Raw genomic sequence first — 25,642 nt, 5'->3', positions numbered from 1 at the left:
CCCCCCCTCACGGCAGGGGCGCAGGCTGCTGGGAGTTGTAGTCCCCCTCACGGCAGGGGCGCAGGCTGCTGGGAGTTGTAGTCCCCCCCTCACGGCAGGGGCGCAGGCTGCTGGGAGTTGTAGTCCCCCCCTCACGGCAGGGGCGCAGGCTGCTGGGAGTTGTAGTCCCCCCTCACGGCAGGGGCGCAGGCTGCTGGGAGTTGTAGTCCCCCCCTCACGGCAGGGGCGCAGGCTGCTGGGAGTTGTAGTCCCCCCTCACGGCAGGGGCGCAGGCTGCTGGGAGTTGTAGTCCCCCCCTCACGGCAGGGGCGCAGGCTGCTGGGAGTTGTAGTCCCCCCCTCACGGCAGGGGCGCAGGCTGCTGGGAGTTGTAGTCCCCCCCCACGGCAGGGGCACAGGCTGCTGGGAGTTGTAGTCCCCCCCTCACGGCAGGGGCACAGGCTGCTGGGAGTTGTAGTCCCCCCCTCACGGCAGGGGCGCAGGCTGCTGGGAGTTGTAGTCCCCCCCTCACGGCAGGGGCGCAGGCTGCTGGGAGTTGTAGTCCCCCTCACGGCAGGGGCGCAGGCTGCTGGGAGTTGTAGTCCCCCCCTCACGGCAGGGGCGCAGGCTGCTGGGAGTTGTAGTCCCCCCTCACGGCAGGGGCGCAGGCTGCTGGGAGTTGTAGTCCCCCCCCTCACGGCAGGGGCGCAGGCTGCTGGGAGTTGTAGTCCCCCTCACGGCAGGGGCGCAGGCTGCTGGGAGTTGTAGTCCCTCCTCTGCACTTTCCCGGACTCGCACATTACAAGTATTTACATTTCTGTGGCGGTCGGCCGCTTCTCCACATGAAGCCCCGCACACGGTGGAGCTCCGGGAGACGGCGGACAGCTCTGCTCCCCGGGTACAGCCGCCATGGAGGCCTCCGCTCCTCCAACTAACTGATCCTAGCAACGCTCCGGAGCCAGTGACGTCACGCGCAGGCAGCAGTGGGCGGGAAGCGACCATACACTTTCACCAGCAGGTGGCGCTGCTGTGAGGGAAATGTGAGAGAACGACGAGTGCAGTCACTGAGCTGAGGAGGAGGCCGCGGTGCCGCCCGGTGCAGGGAGAGAAGCAGCCTCCATTACACACTGTCTCCGCTGTCTGTGAGGTCAGTGACAGGCAGGAGGGTTTAGTGACAGGTTGGTGTCTTCTTAGATGTTTGGGTGATGGGGCTGATACTTGGGGCTGTCTAGTGGGGTTTGGGGGCTTCATGTTCTCTCTCACAGCTCTGGCCCTAGTGGGGGTCGCCGGGTTTTCCCGCTAGGCCGCAGTTCTCTGCCTCATGTAGTCCATTACAGCCCCTTGAGCCTCCCAGCCTGTACCCCTAATCCCAGCTGACCCCGGTACAGGTGATGGTAGCTGGAAGGGACGGCCTTGCTCGCTTGCACCTTTCTTCGGCAGTTGCAGGTGTGCCTCTCCTGTCGCAGTTTCCGCACGGGCCGTCTCGGCTTGACCATCGGCGGAAGGCTCTCAGGCGGAGAAGACTGGGCCTCAGCTCTTGACAGGCATCGTCGGGCCTCAGAGACTTGACCAACACAGAACGCAGCTTCTGGCTCTGACCAGTGTCAGCTGTTCTCGGGGCTATCTTCTGGGGAATCCAGACCTTGCCAGACTGACCAACATCTGGGTGCTGTAGACTCCCCTCTGAGGCCTTCATCGCTGGTCTCAGCGGTGTCTCTGGAGCATGTCTGCCCCGATACTTTCCCCGGCGCCAAGTCTCCACATGGATGGGTACGCAGAGCTTTTATAGCAGGGAAGTCTTTCCTGTAGTTCACCTGATCCAGTCCAGCACAAGAGGTCACTGCCCTTGCAAACCTTCCAGCATACTCTGGTTCCACTTGATTTCAGCTGGCCAGCAGATGGCAGTCCCTCCATCAATGGCACCTCCTGCAAGAGTCCTCCAGATATGTCATGGCTTCTTGTTACATTCCTCCTCCCTTTTTGCTCGCCAGTCCTCGGACAAATGTAATTCTTTCAATTTCGAAGTTTCCCCACAGGCCGAATTCGGCTAACAGTTGAACGCACTCCTTGGTCTTCTGCTGTATGTGGGACTAGACAGCGGGAATTCCGGTATTGGCCAGCTCAGTCCTGCTGAGCTTTTCCTGTAGCGGCGTGTCTGGGGTACTTGGATACTCAGCCACTGGAGGTGGTAAATTGACTCCAAGTCAGTTTTCTCTCCCACTCGAAATCGGCAACAGCATCTCTGGTGAACACATCGGCCCTGCAAGCCATTCGTCCTCTAAGACTCCGCTTTGCGTGACCTCAGCCACTTCTATTGGGATCCCTGTCTCGTTACAGTCTTCTGCTTCAGAAGAGCAGGGTCGCAGCATATTTCTGTGCAACACCCGAGGTGTTACGGCGTCATCACCCTTAGGAAAAACCTTATAGACTGAGTTATTCGGGTGAATCTTCCTCACCACTCGGTAGGGTACCACCTCCCAACAATGATCCAGCTTGTTCCCAGGTTATTTGTCCTGCGCCAATACAGTCCCCTGGCTGAAGTTGTCCTCCTGACACTGGGGATCAATTTGAATATTTCACTTCCCAAAACTTTTGCTCAACCTGGTTCTGGATTTGTCGTTTCCTTAGATACAATACTGTTCAGCCATCACTCGCCCCTGGAAGTAGGCCCCTTGGTCAGAGTGAATTTGCTTCGGCATCCTTATATGCGAATGAAGTCCTGACAGATGGCTATGGCTGCAGCTTCGGCTGACTGATCCAGGGTGGGAGTCACCATCACGAACTTGGTGAAGTGATTATAGTCATCACCAAGCAATGCCCGTAGCCATTGTATCATCAGATAGTCGTTCCTCAGGACCTCTAAAGCCGCAAAAGCTTGAATAGCCTGAATAGGAGCCCTCCGTTTCAGGGTTTGTTCAGCTCACACTGGTGACATATTCGTCAAACTCTTTCAACCTTCTGCCGCAGAAGAGACCAGTACACCAGCCATTGCAGCCACCGAAATGTCTTTTCTACACAAAAGTGGACCCCCATCTCAGGAGCTTCTTTAGCCAGATGTACTACAGGCGCTTCTGGAGCCACTGCTTGCCAGGTAACATCAAATTCTCGAGGGAGTTGAATACTTCGGCACAGCAGGGTCATCTTTCAGGAAGAGCCTTTCCCACTGGCCCAAGATATGCAGGGTACTTGGGGGTGAAGCAGCCCTAGCTTCCTGATCAGGCCTTAGCACCAGAGCGACCCACTTCCTCAGCTTTGCCGGCTCCGGATCAGACTTTTTCTGGTGTATCCAGTCGTCACTTGAATGGCCAATAATTTGGGTGAGTCTGGGCTCTTCTCTAGACTCCTGAGCGGTTACTACAGTCACGGCAAACTGCCTAAAATCCTATATCCCATCACTCACAAGCTCTTCATCTATAAGGTAAAACAATCAAAAAGAGAGCCTCACCGTGTCCTATATTATGATTCAGTCCGTCTTGCAATGTAGTGGGTCTCCAGCCAATAGTCGTGACTTGCGACTTACCATAGGAAAGAAATTTTGGCGAGTCCCAAAAATAGATAAAATCATCAAATTTATTTCAAATATCTTAAAAGCTCATACAGGTTGGGGATACATCTCAACGCGTTTCTGGCAAAAGCCCTTATTCACTGAGATACAGATTCCTTATGATACATGGTATAAAAACAAATGGCAACCAACCGTTGATCAATAAACACACGTTAGTTATCAATCACATTTTGTGAATAATTTGCATAATGACCAAGCTATATCCCAAGGAGAAAAACAAAAAAAAAAACCTCCATAATCAAACCACCGGAATTATATTGTATATTGACACATGTTGCATTTGGGACATGCACATTTAAAAAAAAAAAAAAAAACACGTTTGCAGCTTAGCCAAGTTTTTTTTATCACTTTTTGGAGGCATGTATAGACTTGGGGAAAGAGTAGCACTTATTGATCTCCCATTTCTCGGCACACATACTAATCGATTTTCCAGGACTTTATGTAAGTCCCGGTCTTGGAATAATATAGGGACATATCTATGTACAAGAAACCAACAACAGAATTTAAAATAAAACCATTTTAGTACTCCATATAGTTGCCAGTTTCAGGAAATAAAAAAATATTGTACATAGATACACTGCAAACTCAAAAGATTGATGCAGCCAATGATCTAAAAAGATTCATTAATTGTAATACAAACCATGTTGTATATTGCCTATTTTGCAAAGAATGTAAAATGAAATACATAGGCTGCACAATACGTAAATTAAAGAAAAGGATGGCAGAACATGTGAATGCGTTGCCTATTGAATTCAGCTCAGGTAATGGGTCTCTCAGAGACAATATCCTCAGAATTCTCTCTTCTCCCTCTGAGGCTCGAAACCCCATGGTATGCTCCACGACCGTGGGGCGCATTAGTTTAATGGGCACCCCGTTTCCTCCTTTCTCGATTCGGACAGTCTCTTGAAATGTGCACCCTTCCACCCCAGGTTCAACACTCTCGCTCGCATCCCACTAATGGGCTACGTATGTATGGTCTGAAAGGAGCGACTTTCCTGCTTTGACCTCCTCTCATGTGAGGTCAGGTGATCAGCTAGAGGATTGGCGGCAAGGGTCCGCTTGATGCTGCACAGCTCACCTCGAATGTTCCAAATCTCTTAACATATCTCCCGTACCCTGTCGGAATCAGTAAGCGTTGACTCAGAGGTGACTACTTCATGACTCCAGACAGCAGCGGTGAGAACAGGGACCTCTCTTTCCGAGACTCTAACTTCGGCCCTGACCTCAAGTAATCCCAGACCGGGATTCAGGCATGAACACTCCCAATAAGATCTGCTTCAGAGAGGGATCCTTGAGTCCAGCAACGAGTTGGTCCCGCATCACTTCGTCTAAGGGACCCAGTCCTCTATTCCCATCTTGGGTCTTGGAGATATGGGTGGTGACTTCCTGCAATGCAGAACATACTGAGCTATGGTTTCACTTTCCCCTTGGAGCCGCAAGAACAACCACATGCTGATGTTCCTTAGATCCGTGGTGTCACCATGCATATTATCAAATTTTTATCACCTTTTCTACAGTGTCACGATCCCTAGGTGGGCGGTACATAACCGCCTGCCGAGCCTCCCGATCTAGGGTCAGGAGGGTTAATTTGGCCTGAATGGAATGGATCAGCATCTCTGCCCAGTACCACAACGAAATAGTGCTCACTGTGAACTTGGGGAGGTTGCGGAGCCTAGCCACCAAGTATATATTTGCTTTGCCGGGCTTGGTTCACAGACTGGTCCGCCATCTATCTCTGATGTTGCATCCTGCCGAATACCCCAAAAGTAATGCAGGTGTCTGGATGCAACGAGCAGAGATCACGAGGTGGAAACAGCCAAGGGTTGATATAATGCTATTTATATACATTAGTAACTTTTAAACAATTAGAGCTATGCAATTTTTCAGTAGAGGGAATAACAGCAGGTTTAGAATAAACAAAGTCTTTCACTAGTTAACGTTAGTGTCCTTCTCACAAAGGTGGTGCACCAAGTCTTGGGATTCACCACTTGAGTTCTCATCCAAAGCTCTGGTTCTAGCAGGGGCCACCGGGTTTTTCCGCTAGGCCGCAAGTCTCTTCCTGAAATAGTGTATTAAAGCCCGTTGAGCCTATAACTCACCAATCGGCCCCCTCCCAACCTGTACTCCTAATCCCATCTGATCCCGGTACCATTGATGATAGCTGGAAACAACGGCCCTGCTCACTTGCACCATTCCTCCTCAATTGCAGGCGTGCCTCTCCTGTAGCATTCTCCGCATGGGTCTTCTCGGCTTGACCATCGACAGAACTTTCTCAGGCTCATGGCGGAGAGGACTAGTTGTCAGCTCTTACAAAAGAGAAAATGCTAGCACAGCCAGTGGTGGAGGTGCCGCTGCTAGGTTCCCAAACCGTGCAATATGGTATAGAAGACCGGGCACACCCTCTTAAATGCAGTGAAGAATTTTAATGTGCAATACATACAGTAGTCACATCACAAACATTTTAGGTCTGTCAAGACCTTCATCAGTGTGCAATATAATGGGTATGGTGGAGGCACGACGGTTTCTTATATGGAGGATCAGAGAGAATGTGAGGGAGCTTATCTAACCTAGGGAAGCAGTATCCACTGCTTGTCAGAGTGGCATAAAAATTCTTCACTGCATTTAAGAGAGTGTGCCTGGTCTTCTATACCATGGTCGTCAGCACTTGACAGGCATAGTCGAGCCTCGGAGACTTGACCAGCACAGTACACAGGTTCTTGCTATGACGAGTGTTATGAATGGGTCACCGAGGAGAAAAAAACAATAAGCTAAGTCTCAGAAAACCAGAGAGGTTGGTAACTATGCAGACTGCAGATTCCTGATCTTAACCACACAACTAGTAGCAGTCATGGAGCGTTCCTACGGTGTTCCTAGACGCCTCGTCTCAACCGGAGAGCTACATAAGCCTAAAGCAGGAAGAGAGGAAAACTAACTGCCCCAGAGCAGACCCCAAAGGAAACTGCCCCCCGAGGAAGCCAGAGAGGCGAAACGTGTTTCGGGGCACGTTCCTGGAACCAAGACATTCACCCATATGGGTAAGCACGAAATGGCACTTTAATCTGCACCGTCACTTTACTCAGCAAAGGAGATATAGCCTCCATGGTGGGCGATTCCCTGTATATCAGCCACAGTATTTTTCTATCAGCAGTCTTCCTACCCTACATTGGATTTTTATGTTTTGATGTAGATGGGATCTGTAGCGACTTGTGACGTTATGTGTAGGGCGATGATTTGATTGTTATAATATGAGTACATTCAGCTTCTGTGGCTTATTTTACCATTACTATTATATATATCATATTGCTTTGGGGGACTTCTCCTATGGTGCATCTCACTATGCCTAGGCCTTGAATTAGTTCTGGGGAATTTGTTTGTTTCCCAAACAACGACTACTTCATCTACTATTACTATGTTTATTGTGGTTTTATGTAATGACTAATAAAAGGATTTTTAAATTTAACCCTTTGATCTAATTCATATTGGGCTGGATACTCTTCTAATGTGTGAATTCTGAAGTATGGTGAGAGTTGCCCATCCCCTTTGGGGACTATGGAAACTGCTGATTACCCATGGTATCGGTTATATTAAAATAAGCCTAAAGCAGGAAGATAGGAAAACTAACTGCCCCAGAGCAGACCCCAAAGGAAAGGCAGCCCCCCACATGTATTGACGGTGAAGCAAGATGAAAATACAAACACAGGCAGAAAAATAGGCTGAGCAAACGATGGGGCCCAAACTAACTTGAAAGGACAGGAAAGGGAAGACACTATCTGCAATCTGCCAAAAAACCCTACAAAATAATGTCCAACACTTCTGATAACAAAATTAACCCTGAAGTCACTAGACTTCTCCCACTATATCAGCACTCTGAAATATTCTGAGACAGAGCAAAAAAGAGGCCAATCTAGCAAAGGGCAAAAAGACAATTTGGCAAACACAGATAAATAAGAGTGGAAATTCAGCACAGCCGGGCTGGCTGACCACACAAAAACTGCGTTGACCAACAAGCGCAAGTGTGAACATTAGCAAAAACAAACTTAACTTTGAGAAGACTGGAGCAGAGCTGAAGTCCAAGACCTGACAAGCAGACTGAATCACCAGCACTAGGATAGGGCGTCGGCTGTCTTATATCCATTCTGATCCTCCAGAGATCCAATGGTTATCCTCCTCACCAGGTGGCAGATCACTACCACTTAACCTCTCTACCTCCTGTCACCACCAGAGAGAAAACGGAAGGGGAACTCTCAACTGGTGGAGCAGAAAATGACCTCATAGCAGACGAGTGTAAGCCCTTTTTGAGGATATCTTCTGGGAAATACATACCTTGCCAGACGGTGACCAACATCTGGGTGATGTAGACTCCCTGCTGAGGCCTGTCACACTGGTCTCAGCGGTGTCTCTGGAGCATGTCTGCCCCTCTCCCTTCCCTGGTGCCAAATATCCTCGTGGATGGGCATGCAGGGCTTTTATATCAGGGAAGTCTTTCCTGTGGGTCACCTGATCCAGTCAAACACACAAGGTCACTCCCCCTGCCAACCTTCCAGCATACTTTGGTTCCATATGACTTTGGCTGGGCAGCAGATAGCAGCATCTCCTCATCAATGGCACCTCCTGCAAAAGATCTCCAGATATGTCATGGCTTCTTTTTCAAACATCATTATTATCTATGGGAATAACAGATGGACAGAACTGGAGAGGTTAGGACTCTGGAAATGTCTATAGTGAGATTTATTGATCTGTCTCTCCATAACCAGGATTACACACTAGTGAAGACCTCTAGTGAGCGCAGTCAGGACCCTGTGTCTGAGGGATGGGGAAGACCCCTGAGCCCAATCACGGGGCTTACACCTCACCCCCTGAAACATGAGGACATCCATGACCAGAAGATCCTAGAACTTCTCTACAAGATGATTGAGCTGCTGACTGGAGCGGTGACACTGCTGGGACATTATACATTAACGCTATGAAGGGATCGGGGGGATGATGGTATTATTGTATGTGTCAGGTTCCTATACGATGTCAGGATGTCGCCGTCTATTTCTCCATGGAGGAGTGGGAGTATTTAGAAGGGCACACAGATCTGTACAAGGACGTCATGATGGAGGTTCCCCAGCCCCTCACATCACCAGGTAATAGACAGGACTAAATACACACGGCCTACAATTATCTGTATGTAAATAATTCAGTCCCTGTATGTGTTTCCTCCAGATCTATCCAGTAAGAGGACAACACCAGAGAGATGTCCCCGTCCTCTTCTTCCACAGGACTGTAAGCAAGAAGATCCCAATGTTCCTCAGGATCATCAGGTAGATGAAGAGAAGGTGTCAGGAGATCTCCCCTATGATGTGTAGGAGGCTGTGAAGGTCTTGTGCTCAGTCTTGTTTTATACACCAGTATTATATGTTTTTTACTTGTGTAATGAGAGCGGTGGAGATGGCAGGATTACAGCTGATCATAGATGGGACTTCTTCATCTTTCTGTGACTTTTACAATATTTTTCAGGGTGAAGATCTGACTCATATTAATACTACAGAGACATATGTGAGGGGTGATGAGCGGTGTAAAGAGGAGATTCCTACATATGACTGCCCAGGTGAGTAGTGACCACTAACTGCAGAGAAGTCACAGATTCTACTGTAATTATATGTTGAATTTTTAGCGGCCGTACCGGTCCTAAAAGGACAGTCAAGTGAGAAATCAAACCGATTTGAGGTCAACAAAAAATATGTAGGAAGATCAGGAAAGTGTTCAGAAGTAGGGTCCGGTAATAATCTACTCAAAACTGGGTAACAACTTAGCTCTGGTAATAACAGATTGGGTAATTTGACTCTTACACAATGAACTAAGTGACCCTGTGAATTTAGTGCAGCATCTCCACCAGCACAGCCATGGACTATATTGGGAAGGTTGGTTAGAAAAGTGACAGTGCAGGAGCATACCAGTACAAGACCATTACAGATTAGTCATGGTGAGACGTGACATGGCAGCATATGAAGTTCTATGTACAAAGGTGTTTCTCTATACCTTCTGTACACAATTGATTATTGATACCCTACTTTACGTGATGTGTTGGATGAGCTCCCTTGGGAAGAATAAACATCTTGATGCAGAAATGAGCAAACTTTTTTGAAATGACCATACTGCCAAGAATAAAGATCATTTTCTCTCCTCTGCATTCGGCTGTGAGTGGGCACCAGGCAGCATAATAACACTGTTAACCTGCAGATTGACTACATAGTTGCAGATTACGGGTGACGGGTTCCCTTTAGCATAGCATAAAAATGTACCAATAAAAATACTCACAACCCGGACGTAGAACGGGTTCAATAGCTAATCCTGGTATAATGGTCCCACATCCTGGTATATACTCCCCTCGCCAGGTATATTGTCCCGCATCCTTTTATACCAGTCTTTTATATACTCCCCCAGTCTGGTATGTGCTCCCCCAGTCTGGGATGTGCTAATGCATCTTGGTATATGTTCTTCCAGCATGGTATATGCTCCTCCAGCCTGGTCCCCCAGGGTTTTATATATGCACCCCTCGCCAGGTATGTTGTCCCCCAGTCTGGCATATGCTCCCCCAGTCTGGCATATGCTCCCCAAGTCTGGTATATACTAATGTATCTTGGTATATGTTCTTCCAGCATGGTATATGCTCCCCTAGCCTGGTACATGCTCCTCCAGTCTGGAAATATGCTCCTGCATCCTGGTATATGCTCCTCTATCCTATCCTGGTATGTGCTACTCCAGCCTGTTATATGCTTCTCCATCCTGACATATGCTCCCCATCCTTGTTTATGTCCCTCTAGCCTTTTATATGCTCCCCCAGTCTTTCATTTGCTCACTCATCCTGGTCCCTCAACCTATTATATGCTCCCCCATTCTGGTATATGCACCCCCATCCTGCATGCGCTGCTGTTTTTCTATACATACAATGGGGAAAATAGTATTTAGTCAGCCACCAATTGTGCAAGTTCTCCCACTTAAGAGAGTCTCTAATTGACATCATAGGTAGACCACAACTATGATAGACAAAATGAGAAAACAAATCCAGAAAATCACCTTGTCTGATTTGGCAAGATTTATTTTGCACATTATGGTGGAAAATAAGTATTTGGTCATTAGCAAAAGTTCATCTCAATATTTTGTTATATATCATTTGTTGGCAATGACAGAGGTCAAACGTTTTCTGTAAGTCTTCACAAGGTTGGCACACACTGATGGTGGAATGTTGGCCCTTTCCTCCTTACAGATCTCTAGCGGAATGATGTTTTGGGCCTGTTGATGGGCAACGCGGACTTTCAAATCCCTCCACAGGTTTTCTATGGGGTTGAAATTTGGAAACTGTCTAGGCCACTCCACTCATCTTTTTAAGTGGGAGAACTTGCACAATTGGTGGCTGACTAAATACTTTTTCCCCCACTGTACATACATATATACATACATAAAACAACAAACAATAAACCTGTCCCTGCTATGCGCTGTCTGTGTTAAATATTTAAATTTTGTTGAAGACACTGTGCGAATTTGTCTTCACTAAAATAGCCCCAGAGATCACCAGGGCGGTGGAGTCGGTGCTCATTTTGGTGGTGTCGGAGTCGGTATAAAATGGACCGACTCCTAAAATATGTAATACATTGGGTGCAGTAGTTCAATGCAGAATGTGCTGAATATTTTTTCATAGGAATTTGGGAAAGTTATGAAATGTCCTATAAATTTGTTGTTCTCTGTCCTTAAAATTATTAGGTCAGATTTGAGGTCATCTATGAAGGAGGATCTGATGGAGGCAATTCTATTTCTTAGAACGAATTCATAGACTGCACAAATGTTATTTAGTATGTTTTTGTTGAAACTATTTTTTGTCACTTACATAGGTTATTACATAGTGTGTATGTGTAAAATATATATATATTATAATATACATACAGGGGTTGGACAAAATAATGGAAACATCAACAAAACTTAGTTTAATATGGTGTAGGTCCACCTTTTGCTGCGATTACAGCCTCGATTATCCGAGGTATGGATTCATACAAGGTGTGAATTATTCCCAAAGGAATTGTAGCCCATTCTTCAGTTAAAACACCCTCCAGTTCTTTTTGAGCGACGATGGCGGTGGAAATCGATGTCTAACTTGAATCTCTAAAATCGGCCATAAATGCTCAATAATGTTGAGGTCTGGGGATTGTGGGGGCCAGATGAGATGCTCAACTTCATTACAATGTTCCTCGTGGCATGCTTTACCGATTCTAGCTGTATAAATTGGTGCATTATCATCCTGAAAGATGGCGTTCCCCTCCAGAAACAGTGCTTGAACCATAGGATGCACTTGGTCGCCCAAAATGCCTAAATAATCTCGGCTGTTAATTCTTCCATGAAGGGATATCATTGGCCTGGCTGATCTCCACGAAATAGCACCCCAGATCATCACAGAACCTCCGCCATGTTTTACGGTTGGGAGAAGGCAGTCTGGATGGAATGCTTTCGGCTGTCTCCAAACGAACACTCGGTCGGAAATAGGGTAAACGATGATTCGTCTGAGAATATCACGTTTCCACTGCTCGAGGGACCAATTCTGGAGGTTTCTACACCATGCTAAACGCTTGGAAACATTTGTCATTGAGAGCAGCGGTTTTCGAATTGCAGCTCTTCCGTGGAATCCAGATTTGAGCAGCTCCTGACGAACAGTTTTCGTGGAAACTGGGTTCTGTAGGTGTTCATTGAGCTCAGCAGTGATTTTCGGAGCCGTGATTTTGCGATCCTCTCTCACAATTCGCTTTAGAGTCCGACTGTCTCTCTCTGTCAACTTCGACTCTTGTCCGGACCTGTGCTTTGCTGATGACGTTTTTCCTTCTCTTTCAAACGCAGTCATTACTTTGAAGACAGTACCGCTTGACACGCCAAGCATTCGGGCACTTTCTGTTACACTAGCGCCTGTCATACGAGCACCAACAATTTGGCCTCTTTGAAAATCCGAGAGGTCTGCCATTAGTATCAGGTTCTCATCAGTGTTCTTACAATTCTGCAAAACAAACAGTTAACTTACATACACTTATCACAAATAATCAACTCCAAAACATTACCATATGTCACGGTTTGCATGTTTATAACATGTTCGAAGAATATGATGCCAAAACGTTAGGTGTTTCCATTATTTTGTCGAACCCGTGTGTGTGTGTGTATGTATGTATGTATGTGTATGTGTGTATATATATATATATATATATTATAGTGTTTATGTGTATATGTACATATATATATTAGTGTGTGTGTATATATGTAATCGATATTACATAGCGTATTCCATATTTGCAATTTATTATTTTTGTGTTCTAAAGTTGTATTCCCATAAATATATTTTATGTTCCATCTAAATATCTTGATTATTGTATCATAAAAATGATTAAATGTCTGATGTTCACATTGTAATACAATAAATTTTTCACTTAAATATAAGCAATATATGTGGGAGTCGGAGTCGCAGGTTTGGCTTACCGACTCCACAGCCCTGGAGATCACGCCATGTGCAGGTGCTGACTGTGACCCAACGCTCCTCTTCCAGCCTCACCGGAGCTCGTGGTATGTCCTCATGTATTAGGTCAGCACCTGCGCATACTGCAATCTCCAGTGCTACACTTGTCCTCCATCCTCGTCATCCTCCCTGTCACCTCTATTAACGCTGGATGCGTCCTTATGACTCCAGCAACACTGCGCAGGTGCAGGCTATACCGGCTTTGAACAGAAAGACGCTTTCAACGCTACATTATAGATACAATCATGGCCGAAAGCAAATTTTGGCAAAGTGCCAACAATTTTGTCTGGTCTGGAGACATTTACTGGTTATTAATTATAGGGCGACGCTACGTCCCCCATTATAATAACCAGTAAAGGCTAAGTATACAACAGAGCTGATTTTAATAGCCTGGGAAGCTCTATTGGTATTACCCCCTTTCCAGGCTATAAACATCAGCCCAAAGCTGTCAGCTTTCCCTCTGTTATGAAAATTAAGTCCATCGAATTATTTCAGAAAAATAATCATTTAACTAAATACACATACAGTAAACTGCACACGCATTGTGCTAATTATATACAGTACAGACAAAGTTTGGACACACCCTCTCATTCAAAGCATTTTCTTTATTTTGCCTATGAAAATTGTAGATTCACTCTGAAGCCATCAAAACTATGAATTAACACGTGGAATTATATAATTAACAAAAAAGTGTGAAACAACTGAAAATATGTCTTATATTCTAGGTTCTTCAAAGTAGCCACCTTTTGCTTTGATTACTGCTTTGCACACTCTTGTCATTCTCTTGATGAGCTTCAAGAGGTAGTCACCAGAAATGGTTTTCACTTCACAGGTTTAATAAGTGGGATTTCTTGCCTTATAAATGGGGTTGGGACCATCAGTTGTGTTGTGCAGAAGTCTGGTGGATACACAGATGATAGTCCTACTGAATAGACTGTTAGCTGCTTTTTTTTGTTGCCATAATACAAATTCTAAGTAAAGAAAAACGAGTGGCCATCATTACTTTAAGAAATGAAGGTCAGTCAGTCCGAAAAATTGGGAAAACTTTGAAAGTGTCCCCAAGTGCAGTGGCAAAAACCATCAAGTGCTACAAAGAAACTGGCTCACATGAGGACCGCCCCAGGGAAGGAAGACCAAGAGTCACCTCTGCTGCGGAGGATAAGTTCATCTGAGTCACCAGCCTCAGAAATCGCAGGTTAACAGCAGCTCAGATTAGAGACCAGGTCAATGCAACACAGAGTTCTAGCAGCAGACACATCTCTACAACAACTGTTAAGAGGAGACTTTGTGCAGCAGGCCTTCATGGTAAAATAGCTGCTAGGAAACCTCTGCTATTTTCAGTTGTTTCACACTTTTTTGTTAATTATTTAATTCCACATGTGTTAATTCATAGTTTTGATGCCTTCAGAGTGAATCTACAATTTTCATAGTCATGAAAATAAAGAAAACTCTTTGAATGAGAAGGTGTCCAAACTTTTGGTCTGTACTGTATGTGACTGACATCTTTATATCTATCCTATGTGTACGAGGGGCGATCCAAAAATAATGATCAATAATAAACACAATGAATATAGTAAAAAAAAAAAAATATATTTTTCTACATAGTCTCCTAACAAGTCTATACCTTTAGTCCATCTCTTTTCTAAGCTTAGAATTCCCTTCGAAAAAAATTCTTGATCTTGACCCTCAAAAAACTCCCCAACAGCGGTTATCACGTCGCTATTGTCGTCAAATTTCTTGCCCCGGAGGTGTTCCAAGAGCCGAGGAAAGAGAAAGAAGTCACTGGGGGGCTAGATCTGGCGAATAGGGGGGTGTTCCACCAGTTCAAAGCCCGCTTCTTGAATGGTAGCCATGGCAACTGCAGCTTTGTGAGCCGGTGCGTTATCTTGGTGAAACAGCGCTCCAGCCCGCAGTTTGCCGCGCCTTTTCTCCTTGATAGCCTACCGCTATCTTCTTATTTGTTCTGCGTAGTAGGAGCCCGTAATAGTGGCTCCCTTCTCCAAATAGTCCACCATAATAATTCCTTCAGCGTCCCAAAAAACGGACGCCATAACCTTCCCTGCTGAGCTTGACACTTTGAATTTCTTCGGCGTCGGTTTGTCGGCTCGTTTCCATGTCATCGATTGTTTAGTTTCGGGATCAAAGTGGTGGATCCAGGTCTCATCCATGGTCAAAAAACGTGACAAAAAATTCTCCTTGTCTGCTTGGAACTTTTCGAGATTTGCTATTGAAATGTCAACTCGTTTCTTCTTTTGCTCGTCGGTTAACATTTTTGGCACCCAACGCGCGGAGACCTTTCTCATATGCAATTCTTTTGCAAGGATTCTTTGAATACTGCCATATGAGATCCCTGTGACCTCAGCTACATGCCTGATAGTCACTCTTCGATCTGCCAACACAACTTATTCAACTTTTTTCACGTTTTCTTCATTGAGGGATGTGGATGGGCGTCCTTCGCGATGTTCATCTTCCGTCGATGTTTTTCCCAGCTTAAATTCCTTGGCCCAGCGTGCAACTGTGGAATATGGAGAAGAGTCCCCCAATGTTTCCACCAAGTCGCTGTGTATGTGTTTGGTAGACATTTTTTTCAAGCAGAGGTATTTGATGACAGCTCTGAGCTCATTTTTTTTCCATTTTGATGTTCACTCCTTGGCAATTCATATTCAAATGAATGTAGCTCCCGGGAATTGTGGCCTATTTAAGTGATTTTTTTTCCTGGACTAGTGGGTACCTAAGAGAGAAGAAAACATTTTATTTTAATTTCTGTGTGCAATAGAAATAACCGATTATCATTAATTTTGGATCGCCCCTCGTATATACTGTATGTAATCTATCTGTTCTACAGTGTATTATGTCGGATCCTGCTGTGATTTTACAGATGAATGATCAGGAGCCTGTCAAATCAGTCTACCTATATATGAATGTAAGTGTATGTATACAGTGTGTATGTGTGTGTATACATACACTATATATATATATATATATATATATATATATATATATATATATATACCCTTAACGCCTAATCCCCTGATGCCATTGCCCCCTGTAAACAAACAAAAATAAAAAACAACAATCTCTCACATGTTCAAAGTTGAAAGAATCCAGAGTTTCCACCGCTGTAATCCATCTGTGTGACATTTAGAATCATAGAATCGTAGAGTTGGAAGGGACCTCCTGGGACATCTGGTCCAACCCCCTGCTCAAAGCAGGATTCGCTAAATCATCCCAGTCAGATGTCTGTCCAGCCTCTGTTTGAAGACTTCCATTGAAGGAGAACTCACCACTTCTCGTGGCAGCCTGTTCCACTCATTGATCACTCTAACTGTCAAAAAGTTTTTTCTAATATCTAATCTGTGTCTCCTCCCATTCAGTTTCATCCCATTGCTTCTAATCTTTCCTTGTGCAAATGAGAATAAAGTTGATCCTTCTACAATGTGACAGCCCTTTAGATATTTATAGACAGCTATTAAGTCTCCTCTCAGTCTTCTCTTTTGCAAACTAAACATTCCCAAATCCTGCAACCTTTCCTCATAAGACAGGGTTTGCAGACCAGTCACCATTCTGGTCGCTCTTTTCTGAACTTGCTCCAGTTTGTTGATGTCTTTTTTAAAGTGTGATGCCCAAAACTGGACACAATATTCCAGATGAGGTCTCACCAAAGAGGAGTAGAGGGAAATAATGACTTCACGTGATCTAGACTGTATGCTTCTGTTAATACATCCTAGAATTGCATTTTCCTTTTTTGCTGCTGCATCACACTGTTGACTCATATTCAGTCTGTGATCTATTAGTATACCCAAGTCTTTTTCACATGTGCTGTCACTTAGCCCTATTCCTCACATTCTATATATGCTTTTTTCATTTTTATTGCCCAGATGTAGTACTTTGCATTTCTCCCTGTTAAAAACCATTCTGTTAGTTGCTGCCCACTTCTCCAGTTTATTTAAATATTTTTGAATCATCTCTCTCTTCTCTAGTATTAGCTATCCCTCCTAGCTTTGTGTCATCAGCAAATTTAATCAGTTTACCCTCAATTCCTTCATCTAAATCGTTGATAAAGATGTTGAACAATACAGGGCCCAGGACAGAGCCCTGTGGTACCCCACTTGAGACATTCTTCCAACTGGATGTGCAGCCATTTACGACCACTCTTTGGGTCCGATCACTAAGCCAGTTATGAATCCATCTAACAGTTGCCTTGTCCATTCCATACTTAGTCATTTTTTCAATAAGGATTGTATGAGAGACTTTGTCAAATGCTTTGCTGAAGTCAAGATATACTATATCTACAGCATTTCCTTGATCCACCATTTGCTCATAATATAATAATCTTTATTTATATAGCGCCAACTTATTCTGCAGCGCTTTACAATTCAACAGTTCATATACAACAGTCACAACAAAGTAAATGGATAATGCAAAGATATTGACCCTGCCCGTAAGAGCTAACAATCTACAATGTGGTGAGGGTGACACAAAGAACAGTGGCTTGTTTACAATGATGGTCCAGTCATCTTAAGGAATTGGGGGTAGATAAGAGGTTGGATGAGTTCGTCACAAGCCAATAGTTGTAATGCTTTTAGGTGTGATGGACATTGATGGAGAGTTATGAGGCAACTGCTCCCGCTGAAGAGCTGGTGAAAATGACTACCTGCAGCGAGAGCGGGTCCATGAACTGTGCTGACCTCGGTGAGAGCATCGCAGTTCACCATAAGAAATCATGTTGCAATGAGTCAGCTATTCTACGTGGGCGTTCGCCTCAGGTCACCGCTCATGCTGTTGAGCAAATGTTGCACAAATGGATTACGGAATGGGACACTTTGGATTCTTTCATCTTTGAACAGGTGAGGTGATGTTGTTTTTTCATTTTTGTTTCTTTACAGAGGACAATGACTTCAGGGGATTAGGTGTTAAGGTGAGTATAATTTGATTTTTTTTATTTTATACCATATATACTCATGTATAAGCTGACCCGTGTATAAGCCGACCCCCCCCTAATTTTGCCACAAAAAACTGGGAAAAACTTATTGACTCGCGTATAAGCGTAGAATGGAAAATGCAGCAGCTACTGGTAAATTTCAAAAATAAAAATAGATACCAATAAAAGTAAAATTGAGACATCAGTAGGTTAAATGTTTTTGAATATCCATATTGAATCATCTGCTCCATATAATGCTTCATACAGTTCATGATGGGCCCATAAATTGCTCCATACAAAATACGCCCCATATAATGCTGCGCAAAGGTTAATAATGCCCCCATAAGATGCTCCATAGAATATGCCCCCCAAAAGATGCTCCATAGATTATGCCCCCATAAGATGCTCCATAGATTATGCCCCAATAAGATGCTTCATAGATTATGCCTCCATAAAATGCTCCATAGATTATGCCCTCATATGCTGCCCCATAGAATATGCCCCCATATGCTGCCCCATAGACTATGCCCCCACATGCTGCCCCATAGACTATGCCCCCATATGCTGCTCCATACCATATGCTGCTCCGTAGAACATGCCCCCATATGCTGCCCCCATAAAATGCTCCGTATGTTATGCCCCCATATGCTGCTGAAAAAAAAAATGCCATACTCACCTCTCCTGCTCTGGACCCAGTATCTGAGCTATTCACCTGTCTGAGGTCCATCGCTGCTCACTGCTGTCTGCCATGTCGTTTGTCAGTGACGTTCAGGCAGCAGAGGGCATGGCGCGCGCTAACCACGACACCGCGCCCTCTGCTGGCTAAACGTCACTGACACAGGACGCAACAGACAGCGGAGAGCTGCGATGGACCGGGGACAGGTGAATATCGCTATACTTACCCCCTCCTGGCGCGGTCTCTGCAGCCCCCCCGCTTCTTCACGGTCTCCCTTCCTGCCTTCAGCGGTCACGTGGTACCGCTCATTACATCATGAATATGCGCATATTCATGAGTGGGTGGGGTAAGTATGATCTGTGACACCCCCCGCTCCCCCGTCGGATGCTCAGGTATATGACTCGTGTATGAGCCGAGAGGGGGACTTTCAGCCCAAAAAATGGGCTGAAAATCTCGTCGTATATACGGTAATTAATTTTGCTCTGTCGGCAGCGGGGGGGGGCTGAATACAACTCTCAACATTGTCAGGGTATAATGATGTGAGCTGTCTTCAACACACGGCGTCGGGGATCAGCGTGAACAATATCGCTGATTTCCAGGCGCCAGTACGTGTCACACTAGTGACACTCGGATGTTATCCATATGTCATTAGTGTGCATGTGTGCAAGACCTTTTGCAGCCCGTGCTGCTGCTAAAATACAGTCATGTCAGCTTGCTTTGCCCACAGCCACTCGGTCTGTGGAAACACACTGACATGAGCGCAGATCCATTCTCGAATGGATCTACGTGTTTAAATGTCTCTGGTACGAATGAAAACTGTCATCACATGTACCGGACACACTGACGTGTGAAGGAGGCCTTAAGGGGGTACCCCCATTTCCAATATCCTATCCCAAAATATAGTAGCTGTAATAATAACAGCAAATACCTTAGAAATGTGGTATAGTTTTCCTGATTCTCTGTTGCTTACCTCATGTCCAGGGCATTGCAGTAGCTTAGGTATCCATGGTTATGACCACTAGCAACTAACAGTCACTATATCAGTGGTAGTAACCATGGATACTTAAGCTACTGCAATGCTCTGCACATTGGGTGAGCAACATAGCGAGTCAGAACAACTACACTACATATTTCCTAATATTATTACTACACATACTACATATTGGGATAGTTGATCATAGATGGGAATACCCCTTTAAGAATCTTAAATGTTTTTATGGTGTCTATTTTTATCTGTTGCTATAGATTGTAATGTAATAAAGCTTATTTTTAATCCTCCCTTTATTGCGTCACACTTTTTTCCGTTTGTGTATTATGTTTGTCGATTGTACTTTCGAGGTTCAGTACCATGGGATTTGTGAACAGGTGACTCACCACTGTCTTAGGTCATAGTTTCATTATACTTTGAGTTGTACAGAATTATATATATAGAAATTATATAAAATATAAGGCATTGATATTGAAAAATAAAATCAGTTTTATTCTTGGCAGGTGACTGTGGTGTCAAACCAGATACCTATGAAAAGCATGCCATTATTCCAGCTATACCTCCAGCCCTTCAGAGCAAAAATCAGTCATTGGAGCCTTTTCAATCAGTCACCTATTTGGATTCATCACAGACTGTTAAGCAAAATGAAGGCTGCGAAAGTGACATTGAACATCAAATAATTCCCACAAAGAAGAAACCATTTTCCTGTTCAGAATGTGGGAAATATTTCAAATATAAATCTAGATGGCTTACACATGAGAACTCGCACAGGAGAGAAGCCATTTTCCTGTTCAGAATGTGGGAAATGTTTTACAGAGAAATCACATCTTCTTATCCATCAAAGAATTCACACAGGAGAAAAGCCATTTTCATGTTCAGAATGTGAGAAATGTTTTAAATATAAGTCAAGTTTGCATGCACTTTATAGAACTCACACAGGAGAGAAGCCATATTCATGTTCAGAATGTGGGAATTGTTTCAACCAGAAAGCACATTTCCTTATGCATCAGCGAAGTCACACAGGAGAAAAGCCATTTTCATGTTCAGAATGTGGGAAATGTTTTAACCATATTTCACATGTGCATACACATTACAGAATTCACACAGGGGAGAAGCCGTATTCATGTCCAGAATGTGGGAAATGTTTCCCAAGAAAGAAAATCTTCTTAACCATCAAAGAATTCACACAGGGGAGAAGCCTTTTTCATGTCCACAATGTGGGAAATGTTTTATCCAGAGATCATATCTTCTTAAACATCAAAGAATCCACACAGGAGAGAAGCCATATTCATGTCCAGAATGTGGGAAATGTTATATTATGAGATCACAACTTGTTGCACATCAGAGAACTCATACAGGGTAGAAACCATTTTTTATATGGGAAATGTTATTCCTGGGAATCATATCTTCTACATCATCTAAAAACTCTTGCACAGTGTGAAGGAAATAAATAATTGAAATCAGTCAGGCAGAATTACATTTAGTTGACAAAAGGGTGAAACTGGATATACCAGTATTGTAAGCACAAAGGGGCTTTTGCTGGAGGTAGGTGTCATTCCTGGCACCTTAGCTCCTGGATTCTCAGCTTAGATGGATGTTAGCAAATGGTCTTTAGTAGAAGGAATAATTTCCTATTGTCTGTATAGGAAGGCACAGGTATTTGAAAGGGCACAACTTGGCTCATCCATCCATCCATTCATTCAGAGACAGCATCTTTAAATCCCTTCCCAACTTGGGCCGTATATACACGGCACCGCAGGAGCGGTGTTCCTGCAAACAGCCCTATAAATATGGCTCTGTGATCAGGTAGATGAGCGATCTCCCATCAATGTAAAAGAGTAGAAAAAAAAAAAGTTAATGTAAAAAAAATTTTTTTTTAAATCACAAAATAAAGAAAAAGTAAAAATATTAATCCAATAAATATATGTAAAGAATAAAATAAAAAATGTACACATTTGATATTGCCCCTTCTGGAATGACCTGACACAAAACTGTCCCGCTAGTTAACCCCTTTAGTGAACACCTTAAAAACAAACAAAAAAAACAAGGCACAAAAGTAAGTCTTATCATCATATTGCTGAACAAAAAGTGGAAAACACGATAAAAAATCCCAATCTACATAAAAATTGTACAGCTGAAAACGTCATCTTGTCCTACAAAAAAACAAGCCGCCATACGGGCCCGTCAGCAGAAAAATAAAAAAGTTATAGCTCTCATAATAAAGCGATTCTTTTTACTGTAAAATAGTTTTTATTGTGTAAAAGCACAAAACATAAAAAATATAAGTGAGGTATTGCTGTAATAGTACTGACCCGAAGAATAAAACTGCCTTTTCAATTTTACTACATGCGGAAAGACATAAAAAAATATTCGAATTACTGTTTGTTTTTTTTTGTTCATTCTGCCTCCCAAAAATCGGAATAAAAATGTCATGTGTCCGAAAATTATACCAATAAACATCAATTCATCCTGCAAAAAACAAACCTACACATGACTGTCAGCAAAACTATGGAAAAATTATAGCTCTCAAAATATGGTGATGCAGATTTTTCAATAAAAAGCGTCTCAGGCTGGGATCACACTTGTGTACCTGGGCTCTGTGGACAGCTGCCTACTTCCGTTTAGGTCCGCCTACTTCTGCATGCGTACTGTATACCTATCTTTAACATTGGGTACGCAGGACATGCGGATGTGTCGTTTTGACATGCCCGCCGACTGCACGGGAATGCATGTCCTGCATACCCAATGTTAAAGATAGGTACGCAGGATGCATGCAGAAGTAGGCGGACCTAAACGGAAGTGGGCGGAACTTCAGGGAGGAAGTATGCAGCCGTCCGCAAAGCCCCCGAACGCTAATGTGAACTAAGCCTTAGTGTGTGACAGCAGACAAACATAAAAATATACTTAAATCTGGTGTGACGACACAGCATTTCATCTTAATTATCCACACATCTATTTTCTGTAAGCCAGGAGGAATAGACTATTATCTATATGTTGTTTTGCATTTATGCGTTTGTTCTTCAGTTGGTCAAGAACCATACACTGTTGTCATATTAGTCTTAAACGTTGATTTTTGATCATTTTGAATAGCTAATGTTTGCCTCTTATCATCTCCTACAACTTAATGTCTGTTATCTTTAGAAGACAGTGATGTAGGGTAATTGAACAATGGATTTTCACTTAATGTGTTGAATGACCATTGTGTGGGTCCTGTGGCTTGTTGAATTGCAAAACAGAGGATTAAAACAGTTTCCAAAACGCATTGGTTTTGGGTCATTCCATGTCAAGTGAACCAATGAATTTTACCTCTATATTTTTAATTCTTTTGAGATTTGAGTAATAATGGTAATAGTGTGTCAGAGAATGCAAAATGTGAAGGAAAAAAAAAAAATTTTTTTTTTTACTGATTTTCAAAGTTCAGAAAAAGTGTGCATTTCGGTGTTGCCTGCCTTAAACATTTCTCCTCATAACTCAGGCTAGAAAAAAGGTAGACAACCAAAATAAACACCAGTCTACCCTGAACTGTACAGGCTTTGACCAGATATGTCACAAGAGTATCTTTGTGAATATTTTACCCATGCGAATGCAACCAAAAGTTTAAAACGCATTTCCGAAAAAAATGTTTAATTTAGAAATTTCAAAAACTGCACATGTACCTGCTATGCTCCTAGCCACATCTGTACCAAAATTCAAGTTGGGATCATGATGGGATCATATTTTAAAAAACTAAACTATACACTGTCAATTCCAAAATCTGGAATTCAGTTCTGTTCAGCCTGTGGTCTAGAAGTGTGGGGTCTATATTTACCAAATAATCCATGATTTTTAGATATTACTGTATTTTTTTTATTATGTTACAGCTTAGAAGCAGGAGAGGACAGAGGAGAAAGCTTTGTTAGGGCTCAACCTGAGAATGAACAGGGGTAGACAGTGAATGCAGAGTAAATGACAGGCCAGCAGCTCTGTCAGTCATGTGGAGTATCTGCCCACCGTAGAGTCAGGAAGTAAGACAGAGCTTTCATGTCCTGACATGTTCACTCTTGAACAAACAATAGCCTCTACTGTAAGCATCAAGGTGGTCTGTGTGCTACAATATTGGTGAGGGTGTTTAAAGTTTGAGTAAACTTATATTAATAGTTTAATGCTTTTCTTATTAAGGGCTAATACACACAGTGCTATTCTGAGTGATCATCGTTCAGAAAAATGCCCCCCATTGATTTCAATGGGGTTAAACACATGCAGTGTTTTTTGAAACAGAGTGAGTAAATCACTGCTTGCACTACTTTTTGATCTGCAATAAACGCATTTATCACTATATAAAAAGCTGCCATCGTTTTCACTAGCGATTAAAAAGACTAATGCAGATATAGTGAAAACTCGGTAGAAAAATGTGCCAAAACTGCAGCGTTTATCCGCAGACAGAAAAAACTGTGTGTGCATTAGCCCTAATACTTTATAGTAACACAGTTATATCTCAAGTGTACTGTAAATCTCTATTTTTATTACCCATCTTCCTTACATAATAACTGTATTTTTCTCACACAGCAATGGCTGCTACTTCTCAAAGAACAGCATTTTATATGCTGTTGCAATCCTTTTGAAAAAACTGGACACACAAGAAAAAAATCTTAGGCCGGTACAAGATTGGATGTTTCATATAAATCCATCAATCAATGCAGGCATGAAAATTTGTGACTGTTGCAGAAAGCAACTTGCAAAAGAGAAAAATGCTCAGCAGGCAGAAAATTTCGAAGAACCTGTAACTTCCACCACAGAGGATTTTATCAATCCAGATTCAACAATAGAGTATTTGAATAAATCACTTTCTAACATTGAAAAATCACCCATTGCAAAAAAAAAAAATCTATTATCCAGGTTATTGCCCCCAAAAATTAGAAAAAGTTACAAAAAAATTGACCCTTGAGCTGGCAGGTGAAATAGTAGAAGGTGAAGGAAAAATTGACACTGATTCAGAGATCATTCTGCAGCTTAAAGATAAATTTAAATCCACCCATATCCAACAGTGGATTTAACCAAGAAAAGGTGGCATATAACCAAATAGAATTCTCCTAGAGGCTGCAATTGAAAGCGGCAGGAAGGGTTAATATGTACATATAGCACACAAGTGGATAAAAATATGTCACGGCATAAAGTGTCTGATTATGTCCTTAGTCCATGGTTAATGCAAGGTGTATACCTGCATTCATTATAATAGTCCAATGTCTATAGCCATGGGGAGAGCTGCCCCGGCCGGCGACTGCTACTCCAAGCACTTTTCTCCAATGAGTGGAGGGCTGGTGCCCAGTAAAATAGCACGCTAAACAGTACAAGGTAATTCCACCACATACGGTTGTATGCAGTGATGCTACTCAATACCTCTGATGGTCTGCGTGGGGTCTGGTAACTTCATCCTGGCTAGTGCAGTGAAGGTCGGACCTGAAAGATGTGGCGATATGCCGCGGTGTAGTGTGAGACCAGCTCTCCAGCAGTCGGCGGGGGCTCCGGTCACTGGTCGGTAGCTGTGTCCTGGCAGATGTGCAGTAGGAGCAGGACCTGTGTGATGCGGTGGATCATGTGACTGCTGCTGGATAGAGTTGTGGGTGGCAAAACCAATGAGTTTCAGAAACGGGTTTCCTTCAGGGATGGTCCCTCTAGCGGAAAGGATCCTTATATAGGACTGGTATCAATCAAAGTTTCAATAAAAGTCAAAAAGCTCATATTCGCTATTATGTCCCCGAGGGATCAGAGTATCCAAAGTAAAAATCCACTTACCGTATATACCCGAGTATAAGCCGACCCACCCCTAATTTTGCCACAAAAAATTGGGAAAACTTATTGACTCGAGTATAAGCCTAGGGTGGGAAATGCTCCATAGATTATTCCCCCATATGGTGTCCCCAGAAGAAGCTCCTTAGATTGTTCCCCCATATACTGCCCCCATTAGAAGCTCCATATTGTTCCCCCATGTGCTGCTGCTGCATG

The 25,642-nt window shown here is 43.6% G+C and overlaps 1 protein-coding gene across 1 annotated transcript in view; it reads left to right on the top strand.

Moving 5' to 3' along the window:
• Nucleotides 1–1,163: 1,163 nt before the first annotated feature.
• LOC141094128 (uncharacterized) overlaps nucleotides 1,164–25,642 on the top strand; it is a 254,798-nt gene continuing 230,319 nt past the window's right edge. Inside the window, exons 1-3 of the mRNA XM_073579864.1 lie at nucleotides 1,164–8,672; nucleotides 8,752–8,849; nucleotides 9,046–9,136. Coding sequence (XP_073435965.1) covers nucleotides 8,540–8,672; nucleotides 8,752–8,849; nucleotides 9,046–9,136 — 322 coding nt within the window. The 5' untranslated portion in view covers nucleotides 1,164–8,539. The remainder of the gene's footprint in view (nucleotides 8,673–8,751; nucleotides 8,850–9,045; nucleotides 9,137–25,642) is intronic.

This window comes from Dendrobates tinctorius, unplaced genomic scaffold (genome assembly GCF_039654945.1).
Source record: "Dendrobates tinctorius isolate UK_male_01 unplaced genomic scaffold, ASM3965494v1 ptg000063l, whole genome shotgun sequence".
Classification (NCBI taxonomy): domain Eukaryota; kingdom Metazoa; phylum Chordata; class Amphibia; order Anura; family Dendrobatidae; genus Dendrobates; species Dendrobates tinctorius.
This window is presented reverse-complemented; position numbering and strand designations above follow the sequence as displayed.